The 18,850-nt window shown below is 50.0% G+C and overlaps 1 protein-coding gene across 1 annotated transcript in view; it reads right to left on the reverse strand.

Moving 5' to 3' along the window:
* Gli2 (GLI family zinc finger 2) overlaps positions 1 to 18,850 on the reverse strand; it is a 223,421-nt gene that overhangs the window by 161,999 nt on the left and 42,572 nt on the right. Inside the window, exon 2 of the mRNA XM_021197700.1 lies at positions 9,927 to 10,102. Coding sequence (XP_021053359.1) covers positions 9,927 to 10,071 — 145 coding nt within the window. The 5' untranslated portion in view covers positions 10,072 to 10,102. The remainder of the gene's footprint in view (positions 1 to 9,926; positions 10,103 to 18,850) is intronic.

Genomic DNA, 18,850 nt, shown 5'->3' on the forward strand with positions numbered 1-18,850 from the left:
GCCTCTCTGCCTCTCTGCCTCTCTGCCTCTCTGCCTCTCTGCCTCTCTGCCTCTCTGCCTCTCTGCCTCTCTGCCTCTCTGCCTCTCTGCCTCTGCCTCAAGTGCTAGGATGAAAGGCATACACCACTATGCCAGGTCTGGAAGAGTGTATCTTTATTTGGAAAATGCCTTCATAAGATTGGACTGTAGGCAAGTCTGTTTGTCCTTTTCTTGATTAATGATTGCTATGGGAGGGCCCAGCCCACAGGGAGTGGTAACAGTCCTGCACAGATGGTGGAAGAAAGCAGGCTGAGCAAGCCAGTAGGCAGCGTTCCTCCTTCTGCATCAGCTCCTTCCTGCCTGAAGGTCCCTCCCCTGACATCCCTCAGCCATGGTGTTTTATCACAGTAACAGAAATCCTAAAGCAGAATTGGTACCAGGTTCCTGGGATATGCTGAGACATGCCTGATGCCATGTTGTTTTGGGGAGGATTGTGGGAGATCCTTGGGGCAGAAAAGGCTTTGGATGTTCAGAGCTTAATGAACTGTGGGGGACACATAATAAAGCTGAAAGCAGGAGGCAATGGAGATTGGGCTTGTGATGGTCCAGGAGGAGGTCTGATAGTCCCTCAAAGACTCTTTTTGGATTATTATTTTGATATTTTGAATTAATAATCTGTGTTTCTGGTCAACTGGGGCTCAAGAATCAGCTGTGATTAACAAAGGATCCACTAAAATTAAAGAACCACTAAAATTAAAACTTTGCTCTGCTGCAAAAATACTGGTCAGCTAGGGCTGAAGCGTCAGCTGTGATTATGAAGAGACCAGAGTCATTCAGGCCAAATCCTCTACAGTGTGCTTCTACGGGGTTCTCAGGTTTTGAAAGCACTAAGGTGTTATGGAGAGCAGCTGAGTCTTGGCCCTGGGAGAGGCCAGGAGAGGCCATCAACGAATGGACCACCTTGGGCGAAGTTGATAAACCCCAGGATTGAAGGGGACATGGAGAGGAGTTAAGGCTTGGCACATTGTGGCAGGTCTAGAGTTCCAGAGGACCTAGCTAGCATCTTGGAGATGAGGGTACCACGGGATAACCACCAAAGACTGCAGCAGCTGTGGAGTGGAGCGGCCTAAGCCTGTGAGATGTGTTATGTGTGCTGTGGATGGCAGAGCCAGAGAGGTGGAACTGCTCAAGGCCTTCGGAGTCCAGGAGATCGTGGGTCCCAGAACTCAGATGCAGAGCTTCACACAGTTAGACTTCGGTTTTGCTCTGATTTAAATGTAACTGCGCCTGGGGGTTCTTCCCTCGTGGAGTTAGAAAGTATATAACTTATTTTTTAATTTGCAGTGGAGAGATCTTCTAAAGAGATGTTTAATTTTTAAAGAAAACTTGGGCTTTTAAATTATCTTTTTTTTAAATTGTGGTACTTTAAAAGTTATGGTGTATATTGTGGTATTAATAATGAGATCTTGGGATTAAGCAGAAAAGAAAAGGTTGTGGTTTAATACGTGACATTTTATATGTCAAGCTGATAAGGAGTCAATTGCGCTGGCTGGCTTTTGTCACCTTGAAACAAACATAGACCTATCTGAGAAGAGAGTATCTTAATAGAGAACACGCTCTAGAGCAGCAGTTCTCAGCCTGTCAGTTGAGACCCCTTGGAGGGGTTGTCAAAGGACCTTTCACACGTTTCACTTAAGACTATCAGAAAACACATGTGTTTGCATTACAGTTCCCAACATTAGCTAAATTACCATTTTGAAGTAGCAACGAAAATAATTGTATGGTTCGGGGGTCACCACAACATGAGGAGCTGTATTACAGGGTCACAGCATTGGGAAGGTTGAGAACCACTGCTCCATAGACAGGGCTGGACAGCACTTTCATTTATGGGAGAGCTCAGCTCACTGTGGGTGGTGTCCCTCCTAGACACATGGTCCTGGGAGGTATAAGAAAGCAGGCTGAGAAAGCCACAGGGAAAGCCAGTAAGCCACATTTCTCCACGGCTTCTGCGACAGTTCCTGCCTGCAGAGTCCTGCCTCGAGTTCCTGCCCTGACTTCCCTCAGTGATAGATTATGAGCTGTGTGATGTCTGTGGTCATTTACCACAGCAGAGAGACCTAAGACAGCGAGCATGCTGTGACTCAGCCAGCAAACAGTTGTGTGTTTACACTAAGGTTAGGAAGTAGCAAGTATCTTGGTTCTCTCTGCATCACAGCATTTTATCACAGAAACAGAAACACTAAGATAAAAGGGGGGAGGAGGAGGGAGGACAGAAGAGAGAGAATGGGGGTGGAAGGGAGGAAGGAAAGAAGGAGGGAAGCAAGGACGGAAGGGTGATGGATGTGTGTCCACTCAGCATAGTCAAGGCCCAGCGAAGAAAACGTAGCAGGAGCCTCTCAAGCCATAATACTCTTCCTACTTTAAGTTGCTTTGGTCAGAAACTTTGGCAGAGCAGTGAGTGTAGTAACTAACACTGGCTGTGTTTCCTAAATGAATTAATGAAGCTCATGGATAGGTGTGGATAGGATAAATCATATCATCCATAGGGTTTGGGGCTGTCTGTTTGAGACCCCGCCTAACTGACCCCAAACCAGCCTTGTCCTAACCAACGGACACCGCTTTGGACAGTGAAGAACCTCCATCACCTCTTCCCCATATCGGGTACCCCAATACTCCAGAACGTTCAGAACCCATTCAAAATAGCCCTCTGTGTGTGTGTGTGTGTCTGTGTGTCTGTGTGTGTGCCGGAGGTGAGGGAGGGTACTATCTCCGGTTTCATGGCAAGCCAAGCCGCTGGGGACAGAAGCACTACACTCCCTGGGAAGTCTGATGGGAACAAGCTGTTCCATGTGGCTGGACCATAAAACCAGCCTCTGTGCAGTTTCAGCAGCAATCCTGAACATCACTTAAGTAAGAATAATTGCCCACTTAGTCACACCTGAGTGCACCCCAGCCTGTGTGTGGCCCCACGGAGAAAGGCAGGTAAGGAGGGAAGGCTGGATGTTCCGCAAGTTCCCTGCTGTCCACAAGGCCTGGGGGCCGAGGGATGTAGGATACCGCAGGACAGGACCAGCATCAACTGAGTGCCATAGCCTGGAAGCTCAGGCCAGCAGGAGAAGCTGTCCACTACAGCCCTCTTGGCACACACCTGAAATGATGGGATTGCTCGGCAGACAATTGCTGATGGAATGGCTGTTGTGTGGTGACAGGGGTGGACGGTAATGATAAGATGCTGTAAGGACAGTAGGCACCCAAGAGGCAAGGGGAAGGTGTAAAGACAGAGGACAGACAGAGGGACCCTGAGCAGTAGGCAGGTGGAAGGATGTCTCACATAGTCCCTGACTATGGCAAGGTAGTAAAATGGAAGCACTGCAGATGCAGAGAGAGGCTGTACATCCAAGTGGCTTAAATATTCTTCCTGGTGGGCTGGGGATAGAGTGCTTATCTAATTTGCATCAAACTTTGGTTCTGTCCCTAGCACCACAAGAGCCAAGCATTAAGTAGGCACACTCCTGTAATCCAGGTACTAGGGAGGTAGGTAGGAAGATTAGAAGTTCAAGGCTATCCTCAGTTACATAATCATGTTTGAGGCCAGCCTGGACTACAGACCATAGATAGAGAAACAGACAGACAGACAGACAGACAGACACACACACACACACACACACACGCACACACACACAGACACACAGACACACAGACACTAGAGGGGAGGTCTCCTGGTATTATACAGCATTCCAACACAGAGGAGATGTATCCACATATTCCAAGCCAAACTGTCTCAAAGATGCTTTCCAGAAAGCCAACCAGGCCAGTGAACAAGACAAGGGGGTTACTATGGGAAGGTAGCACAGAATCTTCAGGAACATCAGAACAGAGAGCCATTCAGTAAGGAGTCATGGTAGGCTGGCCTGGCCATAGGAAGCTAGCCTGCTCCTCTCAAGTCTCACGTAGCCCAGGCTGGCCTCAAACCGGCTGTGATTTTGAACTTTCCACTGTCCTGACTCCACCCCTGGAGTGCTGGGTTTACACGCATGGGCTACCAGGTTGGGTTTCTGCAGTGCTGGGATCAGAATCCAGGACTTCTGGCAGGTTAGGAAGTAGTCAGCTACCCCCCCGCTGCTCTCCCTTTTGGGCAACCACACCGAGAAACTAGAAAGGTCTATTGGAAGCGATAATGAAGCCCGGACCCTTGATTCCAGCCCTGCTTTCAATCTCGGGCGACCTTGGTCTGGCTGCACTGTTCAGTGTACAGGGTCAATGACTGAGTCAGAGGCAAGGGGCCTGCTTAGGACAGCCCAGCAATTCAGGACAGGGGCCCGTCCAGGCTGCCCTGGAGAATAAGAATGTCAGAAAGCAAGGCTTCCTGTAGAAGCTGCTGTGCCTCTGCGGGGCAGGGGGCTGTAGGCAAGAGTGACCAATGGAAGGGACATTGTCTAGGTCAGGCTGACTCATCACATTGAGGAAAGAACTCTAACAAGAATGGTAATAAAAAAAACACAGAAAAGACACCCCTTGTGCCCCATACAAACTGTGCCCCTCTGTGCTAAGCATGCCCCACATCTAACTCAGCATTCAACAGCACTACAGAACATCTACCCATTATTACATCCATTTCACAGATGAGAAAACTGAGGCACAGACTTCCTGAGGTCAAAGGGACATAAACTACTAGTTCAGGCAGTCTAACTCCACTGTCTGCGCACTGTTGCTAGTGCCAATGAAGCACCATGGGACAGATGAGAGTCACTGGCAGCTGCTTGGGAACAGCTACTGCCTAGCACAAAGAAAGGAGTCCTCTTTCCCCCATGAAGCCAGAGTGTAAGAGGCACAGACAGAAGAGAGTCTCTGGGCTGGGGTGTGGTTCCATGACACTAGGCAAGCCTAAAACAAGAGCCCTTGGGTTCCAGGCTCAATGGGAGGGAGAAGAGAGGGAAAAGGGAAAGGAAAAAGGAAGATAGACAGGAAAGGGGAAGAGAGGAGGGAGGAAGAACAAGAGACAGAATGAGAAAGAGAAAGGGAGGGGAGGGGGAGGGGAGAGGAGGGAGAGGGAGAGACGGAGGGAGACTATCAACCTGAGGGAAACAGACAAGGATACAAGGAGGGAAAAGAAACATTGTATCAGAGTTCTCCGGATGCTTTGTTTAAACTGAGCCTTAAACTCCTGATTTTAAGTCTGGAGTGGGACCCAAGAATTAGCACTTCCAGGGCCTTAGAAATGCTCAGTGTAGACTGATAACTTAGCATGCAAGAGGCTAACGGTTCCATTCACTTCCAGTTCTTAAGGGGGTGCTGATGTTACCACAACGACTAGCCACCTGGCTTTGCCTCACAGAGAGAACATCACTGTCAAGAGTTGGGCATTGGACCTCTGGGTCCTGAAACGGGACTGGGTGCTTGATTCCAGCCCATGAGACTCACCCCCAGCTCTAAGCTTCAAGGCTGTCCCCAAGGCTTCTAGAATGGTCCGGTCCCCATGGAAGCACACGAGGCAGTTCAGAAATAATTTTGGAAAAGAACCCGTGGCAGACAGGAAAATACAACAGCATTTGGACAGACTCAGTGGAAAGCAACGAGAAACATCTGACTTAAATTGCTTTGCAAATTACACCATTTTAAAAATTAGAGGGTGGGGGGACCCTGGGCCAAAATGTATTTTTAAAGATTTATGGCCTCCAGAGTGTTAGCTCAACAGCCGAAGAGGCTGTGAAAGAGCCACCCAGGCTTCTGCTTTTGGAAGCCTCCTGCTTGATCCTGAAGCCAGGCTTCCTCAGCTTGCCTGACCCACCAGGCCCTGCTCTGCCCGGTCTGGAAATGTTTGTGTGTGTACCTGCACGCATGCCTCTCTCTCCCTCTCTCCCCCCTCTCTCCTTCCCCATCGTGTGTGTGTGTGTGTGTGTGTGTGTGTGTGTGTGTGTGTGTGTGTGTACACACTCAGAGGTGAAAAGCCAGTGTCAGAGGCTATTCCCAGGTGCTTCCTCGATTATTCTCATGAGACATGGTCTCTTACCTGGAGCTCACTGATGACCCTGGCTGGCATCAAGCTCCAGGGCTCCAGCTGTGCCACCTCTAGCTATGGGATTACAAGCAGGCACCAGGACACCCAGCTTTTTCACACGGGATGGAACTCAGATTTTCAGGCTCGTGCATTTTACCAACGGAGCCTTCTCCCCAGCCCCGAGAGGGTGCTCTGACACATACTTTAGGAACCTCAGTCGTCAGCCTTGTGGACTCCTTATACATCCAGCCCTCTGCCAGAGATCAGGAGCTGCCAGCCTTGGGGCAGAGGAGGATGATGAGACATGGGGATGGACACATGGGAGGCCTTTCCAAGCCTGACACTCAGATTATAGTAGGGACAAAATTATGGCTCTAGTCATACCCAAGCAATCTAAAGCAAACGGAGTTCAGCTCTCTGTACCTGAGGGCTCTCTGCCTTGCAGATATAATTTACCGAAGACACAAAATATTTGGAGAGTTGAGTGTTCTGAGCATGTACGGATTTTTTTTTTTTCTGATAATGAGATTGAATTTAGAGCCTGGCACGTGTGACATCATCCAGAATCCAAGATTCATCCAGCAACACAGTCATTGACTGGATGCCTTTGGTCATAACTGCCCATATCTTGTCATTGTGCCCCCTGCCATGAGCAGGCAAGACTCATTACCCCAGCCCTCCACAGATGTGTATAAGGCAGGATATCCTAGGTCCATGTAAACCACCCCTTCCTGCCAGATGGCTGCTGGTCCTGGCATAGACCATGTGAACCATGTCTCATACTCTGAAGGAATAAGCAATTGTCTGAATGTCCAGCTCTGGGAATCAGCTCTGCAACTCTCCTGCCCTAGCTGTCCCACATCAGGACATCTAGGAACAACTCTGCAAAGGGGGCCTTCAGTGATTAGTCTAGGTCTCCCTGGATGTACTGCACCTGCAGGCCTCTAACCTGAAGCCTAGCATGCATCTGCAGCTACATACCTACACCTGCAGCCTAGCCCACACACTAATAGTCAGACACCTGTAGCCCGGCATGCACCTGCAGCTAAGCATGCACCTGTTGTGAGCACACACACACACACACACACACACACACACACACACTTTCAGTCTAGCATCTTCCTGCAATGCCCTACATACACCCACAGTCCAACACACACCTGTGGCACCACATACACCTGCAGCTCATCATGTATATGAGACCCTAACAGACACATAGCACACACTTCTTCAGCCCACATATGGGCTACAGCACCACCCCCACCTGCAGCATTTTCCATCCGCCAGGCCTCTGTGTCCCATGCATTCTCACGACAGATACGCACATATGGTTGCAAGCTGAGAGTGGCATGAGCAGAACGTCTCTGAGGCTAAGCAAATGTGGCTGGCTCCCAGCAGCCAACCTCTGTGGCTGCACTCTTTATTGACCATATATGTCTCCCTACACTGCTTATGTTTGGAGATATCCATACCACCCTCCTGCTGGGCCCCCACACTGAACCTTGGCAAGGCCCAGAGATGAATCCTGGCATCTTTACCCCAAGGAAGCCCATAGCAGCTACCAATGACTGGCTCCTGCTTCTTACATTCATCTCCTGACATAAGCACACTCCTGGGGTGTTAGCCCATATCTGACACTACAGAGCAGTGGCTTCCCACCTTCCCAATGCTGTGACCCACCCCAACCATAAAATTATTTTTATTGCTATCGCATAACTGTAATTTTGCTACTGTTATGAATCATAATGTAAATAACTGACATGCAGGATATCTGATATGTGACCCCTGTGAAAGGGTCATTCAACGCTGCTCCAACCCCCCGGCAAAGGGCCATGACCTAAAGATTGAGAACCACTGGTCTGGGCCATCCTGGCTCCTGGGGTTCTGAGCACAAGAGGTGTTTTTCTTGGAATCTTTGCTCTGTCACAGAGCATTTCAGCAGGAGTGGCGTCTTAAAATATTTTCTTAAGTTTTAAGGGGACTTATTTAAGGGGACACATGCATGCATGTATGAGAGTCAGATGGCTACCTGCAGGAGCTGGTTCTTACTTTCCACCACATGGGTCCCAGTGATGGAATCTGAGTTAGCAGCAAGCACCTTTACCTGGAGAGGCGTCTTGCCAACTTGGTTTTAAGATCTTAAGCAGCTAACAGAAGTCAGTCCCAGCAATATCCTTTGGGTTGCACCACTGGGCTTCCTTGTCCCTCCCCTTTAGCCCATCTTCAGTAGAGACAGATCACATGCATCCCCTTTAACACAGGCATAGCCACTCCAGACTAGCTGTTCAGGGAGCTGGTACAGCACAATTCAGTGGAAGAAGACATCCCTGGGTCCCCCTGGATCCTGAGTGCATGTGCCTGACCTGAGACTTCCGCAGGCCATAAACCACTTGCTTATGTGACAAATGTTCGATGTGTGAAGCCCTCATCAGCCAAGCTCCCTAAGGAAGGGCACCTGAGAGGGCATGGAGTGGGCAATATGTGGAGCTGGTACTCCTCTGCAGTTGCAGTACTCCACACGTGTGGGGATGGTGCTCCTCTGCAGTAGCTGTGCTCCACACAGGTGGGGATGGTGCTCCTCTGCAGTGACTGTGCTCCACACTTTGCCCCCTTTCCCAGCAGAGAACCCCTCAAGCATTTGCTGTCACTGGCCTCAACCGTGACAACTGGGTCTGATGCCACAGGGCCCCTCTCCCCTCAATTATGTCCTAATTACTGTCTAATTACTGCCTAAGTCTACTCTCTGTTGTTGTGACAGGGCAGGGAATGGCTCTGCTTGTTTGAGAGAGGAAGGCCAAATCAGGGCGTATCTCTCAGGACAGGTGAGAGATAGCTCCTAGGAACTCTCTCAGTCTCAGAGAATGGGGCAGGGGGGATCTGAGGACCACCACTGCCCAGGAATTCACTCCACTGTGCTGTGCCTCCATTTATACCTCCCTGGCTGGATGACCTATTAGGCTGTGGCTCCTCTATCCAGACCTAAGAATTCAGCCTCCACACACTCAGAACCTGTCCCCAGAGGTGCTCAAGGCTGACCTCACATCTCCCACTTATGACTTGATAATTATCTTCAACTTAGAATCATGGGGAGAGAAGAAAATCAATGCAGTGTCAACAACCCGTGTAACTCAGGGATGGCTCCAATGTCACGAGTTCAGGCCCCTGATGCTACTCCAAGCACAGTCCACAGACCATATGCACAGCCTCGCTCAGGGGCGGAGAGAAACAAACTAAGCCCTTCCCTTGTGCACGGCCCCTCGGGTATTCAGCCTGGGCAAGAAAGCATAAGAGCACAACTAAATGGATTTGAATGAAAAGGGATAGAAAATAAATCTGTTTCTTTGCTCTGAGACAGAATAGTTGTGTGGCCTCCAGATGGACAGCCCAGTGACAAGGGAGGTCTCACCTTCCCGCCAAACTTCCCAACTAGGATGCTGGCAAGGACCGTGGAAACCGGAGAACATCTCTCTTAGGGACAGTGAAATGAGAGACTGTGGCTCGTGGAGTCCCTTCTGTTGTAATTAAGTTGGCCAGAAATCCACCTAAGATAGTAAATTCCATACCTGACCCTCTAATTACAGCCAGCAGGCACTGGCAGCCGATTACTTTCTGAAATAGTCCTCAGCGGGCGAGAGGCAAGAGGATCTCAGGATTCATCTCCCTGGTGCCAGCTGAACACACCCCAGGGTGGCCAGGCAGCTGCCCAGTAAGGCTCTCCTCCCTCCCTCCTCTCCCTGCTCAGGCCTCAGCCACCAGACTGGGAGAGCCAGCTCTCCAAAGAAAGCTGCAAGCCACCTTCTTGGGGCCTGGGATTCCCAGGGCAGAGGCACTGCCCTCTATAAACCTAGCATGCCTCCTAGATGACAGGGGCCAGCGCACTCATTAAATCCTAATGACCTCGTGAAAAACACCCCTGCTGCTCTCTGGGCGTGCAAAACAGAAAGTGTACCTCCTTGGGCAGCTACAGCTGCGGCCGCCGCGGCCACCGCCAGAGGACAGGCCTTTTTCCCTGGGTCGGGAAAGCTGCTGTCCTCCAAGAGACCACTCTTGGCTTCTTTCTTCTCCAGTGCAGGGGCTGGGGCCGAAGTCTCCATCTCAGAGGCTCATACTCTTTGGTGGCAGACCCTGGAGGAAAGGACAAAGACATTCAGCCACGACAGGGCACCCGAACCCATGCAGGAAATACCAACCCAGGTTCACACCGCACAGGCCTACAGCACCACAGTTCACACTCAGTCTCCTGACCCCAGAAGGGAAGGCCTGGATAATTTTGACATAGTCATCCTGAGCATCGGCAGCAGGTCTGCTTGCTGAGTGGCCACAAGGACAACAGCTGAACATTTTAGTTTGTTTATTTTTGTTAAACCTGAATTTTAAAAACAAAACAAAACAAACAAAAAACCAGCAACAAGTTCTTACTGATGAGAACATCCAGGTGCAGCGAACCACCTGACCCGGAGAAACGAAACCGGAACAGAGAGCCCGAAGTCCAGGAAAAAAACAGAAATACAACAGACTTCTCCAAAACGGCCCCACACCACCTTGCCTCTGCCCTTCCATCATTGGCTGACTCGTATGGATGTTCATTCATTCATTCATTCATTCATTCAATATTCATATCTCTAACTGTTATCGTTTGTTGGACCCCTTTGGGGGTGGAAGGACGCTTTCATGGGGTCACCTAAGACCATTTGAAACCATATTGACATTACAATTCACAACAGTAGCAAAATTACAGTTATGAAGTAGCAATGAAAACAATTTTATGGTTGAGGGTCACCACAAGAACTGCTGCTATCTGGGCTCACACAGCCCAGGCTAGCCTACAGCTCGTGTATCCAAGGATGACCTTGAGCCCCTGAGCCTCCTATCTCTGCCTCCTCAGTGCTTGTATTATAAGTGTATAGCATTAGGCCTGGTTTAAGCTATCTTTAAAATCTGTCACTTGCTGCACCAGGGTGACAGCCTGAGTTTGAAACCCTGTATAAAGGTGGGAGGAGAGAACTGACTTCAGGGACTCAGACAGCACATGCATGTCACTACATGCAAGCCACATGCATATAATAATAATAATAATAATAATAATAATAATAATAATAATGTTACTATGGGGTTCTGTAATCAGAATGGTCACCAGCCATCTGCTGAAGCCTCCTTTTCTTACACTGTCCCTTAGTCTGGCATCACCCTATCAGCTGCCCTTATTAGGGCTGTGACTGTCATTGCTGCACCAGGAGCAAGCAGCCCAGCAGCCAGTGATGCCTCTCCAAGAACACACTTCACCTTTGCCTGCAAAACCCCATTAAGATGCCACCTTCCCCAGGAAGCCCCCTGCTCTGGACAGTCCACGGTCGGAACCCTACATCAGTCTACCTGACACTTCACATCAGCATGTTCTCACAGCTATGCCCATTGTCTCCTAGGTGATTCTAAATCCCACTGGGTTATTGATCAAGATTAACCAGTAGAATTATCTGGAATGGTGGCACCTGCCTTTAACCCCAACTCTCAGGAGGCAGAGGCAGGCTGGTCTCTGTGAATCTGAGGCCACATTCTACATAGTTAAGGTCCAGGGCGACTACACAGAGAGGCCCTGTCTCTAGGTAGGTAGGTAGGTAGATAGATAGATAGATAGATGATAGATAGATAGATAAATAGATGGATAGATGTAATTGGTGTACTCTCTACACAGAGAGACCCTATCAACAAACAAACAAACAAATAAATGCAACTGGCCTGCTCCCTCTCCCAGAGGCTAGAGGAGAGACCTGTATTCTGCTGGGTCCTTTTTAGCTCTTTACTTCAAATATTTTAAATTATGCATATCACAGGTGTCTGCATAGAATGAGTGTAGGTGTCCTCAGAGGCCAGAGGTATAAGACCCCGTGGAGCTGGAGTTACAGGCTACCCCGCATAGCCACAGCGGCTGGGACTCTGAGGACTGAGGCTGGACTCCTCTGAAAGAGCAGCAGAGCAGCAAACATTCTCACACCACTGAATCATCTGCAGCTCCTCCTGAGGGGTCCTGGTCCACTTAAGCCTCTAGCAGAGGGAGAGGCTGGCCCCCTGAGCATCCCTTATATTCCTGGCAAGAGGACCAGGCCCTGTTGACAAGGGTCTGGAGATCTGAAGAGTAGGGAGGAGGGGGTAGAAGAGAGAGTGGTGAGAGATGAAGCTCTTTTGTTCCCTTACTCCCAGGTACTGACTTGGCAGTGGCAGCTCAGCCCCCTCTGTCCTACCCTAACAAGTGGCAGCAACCTGGTAACCCCCAATTCACTGGGGAGTAGCCTCAGGATTCCTCTGGGAATGAGCTGCCAGAGGCCACTTCCCACAGAGGCGGCAGAGCAAGGCGTCCAGTTCGGTAGTCTGCTGACATGCCACCTAGAAGCCCTGGGGGGAACAGCCACCCAATGAAAAGCATCGTGAGGGCTTGAGCGCAGGGTTGTCAGGGGCTTCAGCGCTCAGGCTGTGGCAGCAGATTCTGGGCTGCACACAGAAGCACCAGAGATTCAGGGTGCACCCCTCACCACTGTGCAAGTCAGTGCCACCATGTACCCTCCCCTTACCTCTGCCACAGGAAAGGAAGGCAGGAGACAGAGCCAAGAGGCTTCATAATTCACAGGAATTAGCGGGATTAGCTCAATTTCTGGGTAAACACCAAGCACCCTGGGTCCCAAGCAGATACATCCACTCCTGGGGACAGCCGGGTCACCACTGCACTGCCTCCTTGTGCGACCCCATCCCCCACCACCTGGGGACAGCAGGGAGGGGTCTGTGCATGGCTTCACAGGTACTGGCTGGGTGAGTGAGTGTCTATGTGGGTTGATTCCCACAGGCAACACAAAAGCTTCTTCAAAGAAGGGTCTGAGAGCCACAGGACACTCCAGGGGAGGAGAGTCACCCCCCCCTTTCTTTTACAGCTCTGGAAGTGCCCGCACATTCCACAGGAATCTGCTACACCAAGGGGAGCCTGGGCCTGCCCTGGGGAAGAGCCCCTTTCCATTAGAGATTTTACCCAGGCCTCAGGCCCTCTGGGGCTTTTCCATGAGATCTTTCATCCAGACATATGACTGGAGAACCCACAAAACGTGCAAAGAAAACACTGTGCACGTGTTGGTGTGTATTCACCGGTGTTGGGGGAGGGCAGTGCATGTGGAGGCCATATGTCAATATTGATGCCTTCAGTCACTCTATGGTTTGATAAAGATGATGACTTTGAAATAGGGTCTCTCGGTGAACCTGGAGCTCACAGATTTGGATAAACTGGGAGTTGGTGAGTAAGCCCCAGGGATCCCCTACCTGGTTTCAGATTATAGAGGTGTGCTGGAGCCTGGCTCCTTATGTGATGCTGGGAATCCAAACCGAGGCCCTTACATTTGTGTGGCAAGCAGTTTGTCAACTAAGCCATCTCCCCAGCTCCCCGCATTTTAAAGATACTCCATAAGTACATCTATCTCCCCAGCTCTCTGCATTTTAAAGACACTCCATTAGTGCAGGACTTAGCAGAACATGTCTATAAACCCAGGCATGGAACCAATGCCTGGAAGTTAAGAGGTCCAAGCATTCATAGTCAGCCTGGGGCATCTGTAAAGATCCTGTTTCACACAGATCAGAATGAGAAAGCTTTTCAAGGGTTCTGTCCTGCGAGCATGCACAGGACGGTGAGGGAAGTGTCTATCGCTCGCTGTTGTCGGTCTCCAAGTAATTTCTAAGCAACACTTAAAACAAGACTTTCTTTTCTATTTCACTAGAGCTAGAAAAAAAAAAGTGAGTCTGTGGGGAAAGCCTTCACCATGAAGCCCGAGGACCTGAGTTTGATACTCAGGACCCTCATGGCTGAAGGAGAGAACAGGAAATGGTGTCTCCTCTACGAATGAACAGGGTGATAGATCACAGTATTATCAACCTGCTATCACCATCCTCCATGGCATTGAATACCACCAGCTCTGCTCACGGTGCCTTCCTACTCAGGGAGACGCTGCGCCTCCCACCCTGCACTTGGCCTGCAGTGAGAAAGCCCAAATGTGACCGTATCACAAGCATGATGCCTGTGCAGCTGCTGCACTTGATGGAAAGTGGGGTCTTTCGTGAGCCACACTTTCCATTCCATCATTTACGGCATGCCGGTGAATGATAATCACACCAGGTATTACAGGGACCATGCACAGCACAGGCCAGGGTAAGGAGCCTTCCGGGACTGGCATGAGCACACTGATACTCAGGATGAAGAACTCACCCTGAAGCCTGGACTCCTGGAGACCCACCACCACCTGGCTGCTGAGTGAGTCACACGCATGAGCACTTCCTGGGGTGAAATCAACCTCCAGGAAGGAGGCAGGAGCTGGCCTTCTAGCCAACACAGCCACCACAGGCCCTGGCACACTCGCATCCCTTCTGATCTCAGCCAGGCAGCATGCCATGCCTGCCCCGACTTACATGCATGAGCCCATGGGAATGCATGCGCACAGCATATGGAACATATGCTGCACTATCTGTGTATGAAGGTATCTGTGTGTGCGCACACACAGCCATACATACATACATGTTCATGCACTCATGGTCTCATTTAAGACCAACAGTGCTACTGCATACACCTATCACATATATGTTGTCAGAAGGAGTTACACGCACATGCACTCATGCACCCACAAAGCATGTGCTAAGACACACACAGATCAGATAGGCACATATACACGCAAGAGCTAGTAAAAACCTACTCTGCCTTGATTGCAGACTTTTTTACATAAATTTATTTAGTGTATGTGCACACACATGCACATTTGTGGAAGTCTGAGGACAACGTATGGGGTCAGTTCTCTCTGACCATTATAGGCTCCAGGAATTGAACTCAGATCATCAAGCTTGGTGGCAAGTGCTTTTATCTAATGAGCCATCTCATCAGCAGGACATCTCCTCTGCAGGTTTCTTTCTTAAAGACTCATGTAGCTTAGGTTGGCCTGGAAGTCACTATGCAACCCAGGATGACCTTGAACTTCTGACCCTCCTTCCTTCACCTCCCAACTGCAGCACCACGCCTCATCTGTGCGGTGCTGGGGATCCACCCTAGGGCTTTGTGCATGCATGCCCATCCCTACTTGATTTAAATATCAAATGGTATAAACCATGAACATTGCCGGAGTGGAAGGGGGCTAGCAATGCGGCATAGCGAGCAGGTCAGAAATAATCGCACAGTCCCAAGGTTGTGTCAGAGCAAGCAGGGCTCTGGGGAAGACAGACATTCCAGAAGCATAAGCAGCCTGTGACTTCCTCGGGTGTCACTTCTACAGCCCGCCCTGGCCAGCCTGGCTTCTGGACCCCTCAGTTCAAGCTTTCCCCAGAAACCTGAAGGTTACAAAATGACCCATTGCAGCAGGTCACAGCCACATCACACAAAAATCAGCCCCAAGGCAACGCACCTGCCCCTTTTCTAGCCCCTTGAATTTCTTTCTCCAAGTACAAAAGCTCCTGGATTTGCAAAGCCCCTGAGCTAGAGAGCTGGTGTTAGGAAAAGTGGTATTAACCCTAATTCACTGACTGGCTGGGCAGGGGTTGGGCCCCAAGGGCATGATGGGTAGGCCTCCTTTCTGAGATGAGTATCAGAAAGGCTTCCTTCTTCCTAAGGGCTTCGGGTAGGACTTCTGGCTCAGACTCCAGAAAGCATTGCAGCCCCCACTGTCTCATACTCAGAACCCTACACCAAGGGACCTAATTCACAGTCCCAGGAGCCCAAGCAAGCAGGTGACACCATTACAGGAAGGACAGTGACTGTGGACACCAGAGATGGAGCATGCATTTGGACGAAGGCCAAGTCTCAGTTTCCCCGTCTGTAAAGCAGAGGGGCAGAGTCTTTCTCTCAAGCCGGGCAGGCAGAGTCCCCATAGCCCCAAGAGAGACTGTCAAGGACTGGATAGCAGAGTTCTACTGAGGCCCCTCTGGCAATGGATCAGCCTCACTCTCCCCAGTTAGATCCTGAGAACACAACACAGTATAGCAGCATTTTATAAGATAGACTCTTTCTAGGTCCCAACCTCCCACCCTACCCCCATTGTCAGGTCCCCTTCCTCTCCAGGGGCTTGATGCCCAGAGGGCCACAGTCTCTCCCTGGTACCCCTTCCAGCAGCGGACTGGACCACACTATGAAGCTACATCTGCAAGCAAACAAGGATGCACTGTGTCACCCGCCTGCCAGATCTACACGGGCTGATGGGCTACGGCAGCGTTGTGTATTTCTGAAGCTGGAAGGGAAAACAAGGCTGGCCTCTGCCCTGGGAAGAGAAAACAGACTCCTTAGGACAGTCCTCAGCAGGGGAGTAGGCTGCAAAGATGCCAGGAACAGACCAAGGCTCCTTCCTCTGAGAACAAGCTGAGCAGCAAGGACCAAAGGCCATCAGAGTACCACGGTGCGCTCTGAGAACCTGTCCCATATCATCCTAAGCTTGAGCTTGTTACTGTTTGTGAGTGGTCATGTTGGTTCCTCTGTTGGGATGCTAGGCTAGGATGCTGGGCTAGGATGCTGGGCTAGGCTAGGGTTTCTGGCTTGTTCCTATGACCCCTAAAATGATGGCTCCTCTGCCCTGCTTATATATCTGTTACTCTTTCTGTTCTCCTGGGCACAGTCTGAGTCAACATTTGATGCCTGACACAGAGTGTAACTAAGCCCAGGAATGTTCTCAGGGCACTCAGAAAGCACCCTTTTCTCCTCCTAGTATCACCTCAAGACTTAGTTCTAACAAGAACAGAACAGCCAGCAGGTCTCAGCTTCTGTGACCCACTGACAACCCTCTGAGGAGTGCTGGGTTGAGGGCAGCATCAAACTATTATGCTAGACCTTATACAAGTTGATGTAATCATCACCTTATAATGTCTACCACAGAAGATGCAGTATTCAACTGGTAATGTCTGTTGTGGGCAGTGCTGTTGACACTAGGTTAACAAGGGGAAACCAGCTTACATAAAGTCTTCATGTGGGTCCTAACAATTGGAATGGTGGCTATCCCAAAAGCTGTTGCCTGCAGGTGAGATATGTTCTTCTAGCTGGGCTGCCTTGTCTGACCTCAGTGGGAGAGGGAGCGCCTAGCTTTGCAGAGACTTGAAGTTCCAGGGTTGGGGAGATAACCAGTGGGGGTGGGAACATCCAATCAGAGTAGAAAGGGAGAGGTGTATGAGGGAAGGATTGTGGGGAGAGGTGGGCAATGAGAAGGATCTAAAAAGTGAATAAGTAAAAAAAATTAATTAATAATAATAATAATAATAATAATAATAATAAATGCTTACCTTCCCTTAATCCTAACTCACATAGTAAAGTAAGACTTCACTATAGAAAGTGCTTAGTACAGAAACTTCACATCTGCGGAGCACCTACTGTGTTCTGGGGCACACAGTAGTTCTTGTGATGGATAATAAAGTGACTTTATCAATTAAAAAGCAAGGACCTTGCTGGGCATGGTGGCACACATCTTTAATCTCAGCACTTGAGAGGCAGATCTCTGGGAACTAAGGGCCAGCCTGGTCTATATAGTAATTTCCAGGATAGCCATGACTATGTGAAGAGACCCTGTCTTAAAAACAAAACAAAAAAACAAGCAAACCAACCAACCAACCGAGAGGTTTTAAACTATTAAAGCATTTCTCTCCAGGGAAACGCATACGAAGGATGGTGCTTCAGAGTCAGGGACAAGCAAGGCCTCCCTGTGCCTGTAAGGAGCAAAATGCAAACCACAGAACAAGACCCAGGTCCTCACTCACAGTGGGTGGAGACAGAGGCTACAGGGCTTGGAGAAGTGCAGACCCAGGACAAGCCTCACTTCTGACACTCTGGCCCAAGGGACCTCAGTCAGTTGTAAAGGTTTTCTTGAGGAAGCGGCTGGACCTTCCCGGTAGCAGTTCTGCGCTGGCTACAAGGAAAGGTCCTACCTTGGTCACCAGCTGCCTTGTCCTTCCCAGAATGTGCAAAGAACCAGGTTTGCTTCCTAGGCCTTATTGCTAAGGACTTACAGGCTTCTGACCTGGCTTACAGTACCACACATGCCTTCTTTCCTTCAGACTCAAATCCAATTTTTTTTTTTTTAAATCAGTTTGTTATCTCCATAACAATCACACTGCTGTTACACCAGTCAGTGTTTTGTCTAGCATCTCAGTAGCATACTACTGCACAGCTGGGCAAAATTTGAGGTCCTGGGATGGAGCCATCCCTGGACCCAATTCCTCTTGTCCTTCTCCCTCCATCCCTAGAGACAGGTGTTGACAATGGCCTCCAATCTAATTCCCCTCCCCCGGTCTCCAGTAGCTCAGTGCAAAAGGAACTATCACAGAGATTCTCTTTTACAGCATAGCCGGCTGTCAGCCACATCATCTCCCAAACCAGACTGACAGGGTGGGGGCCACTCCCAACTCCTAGGCCCAATGTGAGACCAGCAGGCTGGAGCCCCAGGGAGTATGTACGAGGCCACAGGTAGGTGGAAACAGGAATTGGGCACATGGCAGGGTGCAGACAGGATCCAAGCCACCGGAGTTGTGAACCAGCTACTCTAAGTGGAAGGGAGGGTCCCACCAGCGAGGCTTCCAGGCCTGAGGTCACAGGGAAGAGGGCAGGGCTGGGAGATCTCTGACTGCAGGTGTAGGGTGGGGCTCTCCCCCCTCAGGGCTCTAGAGAGACCCAATCTCAGTCCGTGTGTGGCCCTGGCATCTCCAAATTCGGCTGCTGCTCTGACTTGCCAAGCTGGAGGCTTCCCCACACCTCACAGGCACCACCAGCGTGTGCCTCTGTGCAGGCACTGCCTTCACCAAGAATATCTTTTTATTATAATAAAACTAGCAGGATCTCACTGGCTAGGATCTCTCTCCAGGAAGCTGGGACTATGACCCCAGGCCAGC

This window comes from Mus pahari, chromosome 5, assembly GCF_900095145.1.
Source record: "Mus pahari chromosome 5, PAHARI_EIJ_v1.1, whole genome shotgun sequence".
Lineage (NCBI taxonomy): Eukaryota > Metazoa > Chordata > Mammalia > Rodentia > Muridae > Mus > Mus pahari.